We start from the raw sequence: 5,000 nt of genomic DNA, 5'->3' as shown, positions 1-5,000 counted from the left end.
GTAAGAGCTCAGCTAGCTGCCGGTGGGTTTGGCCGACATTACGGTGAAGCACGCTGCGTACGGCCCGCTGCGTACGGCCCGCTGCGTACGGCACGCTGCTTACGGCACGCTGCGTACGGCACGCTGCGTACGGCACGCTGCGTACGGCCCGCTGCGTACGGCCCGCTGCGTACGGCCCGCTGCGTACGGCCCGCTGCGTACGGCACGCTGCTTACGGCACGCTGCGTACGGCCCGCTGCGTACGGCCCGCTGCGTACGGCCCACTGCGTACGGCACGCTGCGTACGGCCCGCTGCGTACGGCCCGCTGCTTACGGCACGTACGGCCCGCTGCGTACGGCACGCTGCGTACGGCACGCTGCGTACGGCACACTGCGTACGGCACGCTGCGTACGGCACGCTGCGTACGGCACGCTGCGTACGGCACGCTGCGTACGGCACGCTGTCTGCACCGCGCCATCCGCACTGCGCATCCTCTTGGCGCCGGCCGTGCTGAACGCAAGAAGCAGGAAACAGCTTTCAAACAGCAGCAGACCAGGTGGTGATGACTGCTACATGTATGCTTATGAGTTAAAGTGCTTTTGGTAACTATATGAATGTTAGAACAGAATCAGCTGTCCTAAACTGACCAATCAGGATCACGTTTCTAAGATAAAGTGGGCGGAGCTACAGACCTCGGACCTGCTTCTTCATCTCCTTTGATGGATCCAACCAGTTCTATAAGACAGACAGGTTAGAGAGACAGACAGGTTAGAGAGACAGACAGACAGACAGACAGACAGACAGGCAGGCAGACAAACAAACAGACAGACAGACAGACAAATAGATAGACAGACAGGCAGACAGACAGACAGGTATGACAGACAGACAGACAGACAGGTATGAGAGACAGACAGGTATGAGAGACAGATCGACAGACAGATAGACAGACAGACAGACAGACAGGAATGAAAGACAGATTGACAGACAGATAGACAGGTATGAGAGACAGACAGACAGACAGAGAGACAGACAGGTATGAGACAGATCGACAGACAGATAGACAGACAGACAGGTATGAGAGACAGACAGATAGACAGACAGACAGACAGACAGACAGGTATGGGAGACAGATCGACAGACAGACAGACAGGTACCTTGTTGTTGTCAGCGTCTCTGAAGCTCAGAGCGAAGTAATCTCTCTCCAGCAGGTTGACGTGTTCACAGACTTTATTAAACAGCTGAAAACCACGAGCTCGCTTCTACAGACACAGAAAGAGTTTTTATATATATATATATATATATATATATATATATATATATATATATATATATTAGGGCTGTCCAAATAACGCGTTAATTTCGATTAATTAATCTGAGAAAAAATAACGCGTTAAAAAACAGTAACGCAGATTAATCCATTCCAGCCGTTCTAGCCACCATTGGACTGTAAAATGAAGGAGGGAGACGAGAATGTGCTGCCTGGATCATTAACTGGAACATTTACTGTAAAAATCTTCTTCCTGCCAACCCTGGCTACCGAAATCTGGAGCCACTGATATGTCTGCTCTTCTCTCTGGTGCTCTGAAGACGATACAGGAAACACAAACACCGCTACATAGGACGCTAGTTAACACTATACTCAACAGCAGCTAACGTTAGCCTACCGCTAGCTAGTTAACACTATACTCAACAGCAGCTAACGTTAGCCTACCGCTAGCTAGTTAACACTATACTCGCCAGCAGCTAACGTTAGCCTACCGCTAGCTAGTTAACACTATACTCGACAGCAGCTAATGTTAGCCTACCGCTAGCTAGTAGCTGGATTAAACACGGTTCCAGTGCTGACAGCTAACGCTGAACGGTGTAAAGTGTGACTGTGTTTTACTGTAGAGGACTGTGACTCAACAGCAGGATGTAACAATCTGCAGCTGCCGTCGGAAAAACAACACAGACGTGTTGCGTTCAATGAAACTGGTAAACTACAGCTTCGTGGTGCATTTGAAGTTATTGTAAATGTCCATTTCCCTTTTGTCGTTCAACAGCAATTTACTAGTGAAATAAGTTATTGTTATTGTTATACATTATTATTAAATCATTTAATTTTGACCATATGGCCTTAGCAATAAACAAGCCGTTCTTTAATGTCACCAACTGTTGTTTAGTACCCTTTGTTTTCTTTTCTTTTTTTACTTTCTTAAAAAGTATGGGTTCAGGCACCGTTAATTATGTATGCGATTAATTTCGATTAATTAATCACAGAGTCTGTAATTAATTAGATTAATTTTTTTAATCGATTGACAGCCCTAATATATATATATATATATATATATATATATATATATATATATATATATATATATATATATATATATATATATAGTGTTGTCAGTTAAACGCGTTATTAACGGTGTTAACTCAAACCCATTTTAACGGCGTCAATTTGTTAATCGTGAGATTAACGTTCTTTTTTCACATGCTGTTGCAACAACTAGTAACGTTAGAAAAACTACAACAGGACACCAGATCTAGCTAGACTGGAAACTAAACAACAGGCACGCTGCACACACTTGTCTGGGCTTGGAGCCGGCCAAAGAGTAGTAGGCTAACGTTAGCTAACGTTACGTTTTGAATGGATGGCGAGCGTGAGATGCCGAAATGGATGCCAATAAGATTCTGAACGGAAAGTTTACTTTTAAAAAGTTATGGAGGGAGACAGCAGCCCCACACACAGCCTGTAGGACACAGAGGAAGCAGCCACACTGGAACAGCTGCAGAGTCCAAACTCTGTCTCATTAACCGTGATCACTGGACGTCAGTGAGGAATCAACATTATTTAGGAGTTACTAAACACTATATGGACTACATATATCAGCATACAGTTTTAGGACTGGGTTGTTTGTATGGTTTTGACTGTTTTTGTCATTTGGGACATTGTCCCCCCTTTTCTGTCCAGGAGAAGAACGTAAAGGTTACCAATGTCCTGCTGTGGCATCTGGTTTTAGACCATTTAGTTTGTACTGTAGAAGTAAAGTGTTAGAGTTACATCTCAGTTAGGTTAGGGACTTGGAGGAATTGTTCAATAATGACAGAGTAACACATTTTTCGTTTGTTTACAGTAAATAAATAATAAATAATTACAAATCTTAAAGTCAAGTTCATAAAGTAACTTTCTTTGTGTTCATTTGATTCCCAGTTAAGATCCACTGGTAAGAATGGCTTTCCATTGTTAATATGGACTTAAAAACTGTTCTGAAATGCTAAATAAAAGAATTTTATTTATTATAGCCGTCCAGTAGTGTGACGCGGCTCTGCATCGTCCTGAATCTGCCCCTCCCCTACCCCTCCACCTACCTCCACGGTGCAGGTGAACAGCGAGCCGTCCAGTAGCGTGACGCGGCTCTGCATGGTTCTGAAGCTCAGAGCGTTTCTGGCCGGCGAGCGAGCGAGGCGACTGCTCGATGACAGCAGACTGGACGAATCCTCGGCCAATGAGCTGTGAGTGTGGCTTCCCCCGCCCTGTTTGGGTGTGGAGTGGGCGGCGGCTTCAGGGAAAGACTCCGCCTCCTGGGTACCTGGCTCTGTCGTCATGGTGATTCACCTGAGACACAGGGACAACACCGTTACCATGGAGACTAATGATGCTGCGAGCTGGAAACAGGAAACTGGTCGTTTCATCACAGCAACTCAAAGGTAAAAAACAATAACTCCCAGGATGCATTTCACTGCAAACAGCCAATCACAGAGCTTCAGGGCGACTCATCGATTATCCAAGTAGTCGGAGATTAATTTAAATGAATAATGTTTGCTGTCTGATGATGTCATCACCTCAAGTCCCGTGGTTACCATGGTTACCGCCTGAAGGGTTGCCATGGCAACACTACGGGGGATTAAGGGGGAGGGACTGTTTGATGTAATCTGGATTGAGACAGATGCTGCTCCCCCCTCACATCTGAATTATATATTACAACTGCTTAAATATTATATTTATATATATATATATATATATATATATATATATATATATATATATATATATATATATATATATATATTCAGCAGCCTTCAGACAGAACAAAGTATATAAAATATGACTTGTATATATATCTATTTCTGTTAAACGCTCTTTATATTATTATTATTATTATTATTATATTATTATATGAAACTCTTTATTTTCTACACATTCATCCCAGTTCAGATCACAAGTTCTTTATATATTATTATAGAGATACTGTATATAATATGTAAATCTATAACGGAGGCTTGATGCGGTAGTTTCCGGTCGTCCTGCAGCAGGAAACACCCCGCTGCAACACACACACACACACACACACACACACACACACACACACACACACACACACACACACACACACACACACACACACTGACTGAGCGGCGGTGATGGAGCAGAATGATGCTCTCTCTCTCTCTCTCTCTCTCTCTCTCTCTCTCTCTGATCGATAATATAACAGATATAATCAGATCTAATCCTCCGTTTAGTTTTTCTGTTTCAGTGAATCAGACAGACAGGCAGATTTACCTGTCTCTCTCTCTCTCTCCTCTCCTCTCCTCCTCGTGCAGGATGCTCCCTCTTCCTCCCGGTAACCGACGCTTTTTTTGACTACGTCATCTCTCTCTCCTTACGACACAACGCACGGCGGCGGGGCGGTGACGTCACGACGCACGGTGTGGAGACAGCAGTTCGTATTAAATAGTTTTAATGAAGTTTTATTTCATTTGGGATTATTTATAAAAGAGTAAGATCCTTTTAGTTTAACATGAAACAGCCCCGAAATCACCATCACCAAACCCACCAGACTCCATGTAAATAATCAGGACTTTTAGCGTGTATAGAGCCAGCATATCTCCACCAGACTCCATGTAAATAATCAGGACTTTTAGCGTGTATAGAGCCAGCATATTTCCACCAGACTCCATGTAAATAATCAGGACTTTTAGCGTGTATAGAGCCAGCATATCTCCACCAGACTCCATGTAAATAATCAGGACTTTTAGC

At 44.0% G+C, this 5,000-nt stretch overlaps 1 protein-coding gene across 4 annotated transcripts in view; it reads right to left on the bottom strand.

The window, feature by feature from the left end:
- Positions 1-5,000, bottom strand: part of LOC116062283 (band 4.1-like protein 3) — a 40,874-nt gene that overhangs the window by 32,724 nt on the left and 3,150 nt on the right. For 2 of the 4 annotated variants that reach the window (XM_035998172.1, XM_031316941.2), the window contains exons 1-4: positions 4,524-4,690; positions 3,332-3,578; positions 1,135-1,239; positions 673-715 (exon numbers count right to left, since the gene is read on the bottom strand). In XM_035998172.1, the coding sequence (XP_035854065.1) occupies positions 673-715; positions 1,135-1,239; positions 3,332-3,568 (385 nt within the window). In that variant the 5' untranslated portion in view covers positions 3,569-3,578; positions 4,524-4,690. Of the gene's footprint in view, positions 1-672; positions 716-1,134; positions 1,240-3,331; positions 3,579-4,523; positions 4,691-5,000 lie in introns of those variants that run through there. The other 2 variants (XM_035998173.1, XM_035998171.1) reach the window with 2 other exon arrangements.

The sequence above is a fragment of the Sander lucioperca genome, chromosome 23 (genome assembly GCF_008315115.2).
Source record: "Sander lucioperca isolate FBNREF2018 chromosome 23, SLUC_FBN_1.2, whole genome shotgun sequence".
NCBI classification, from domain to species: Eukaryota; Metazoa; Chordata; class Actinopteri; order Perciformes; family Percidae; genus Sander; species Sander lucioperca.
The sequence above is the reverse complement of the archived record's forward strand: the minus strand, read 5'-3'. Positions and strand labels throughout refer to the sequence as shown.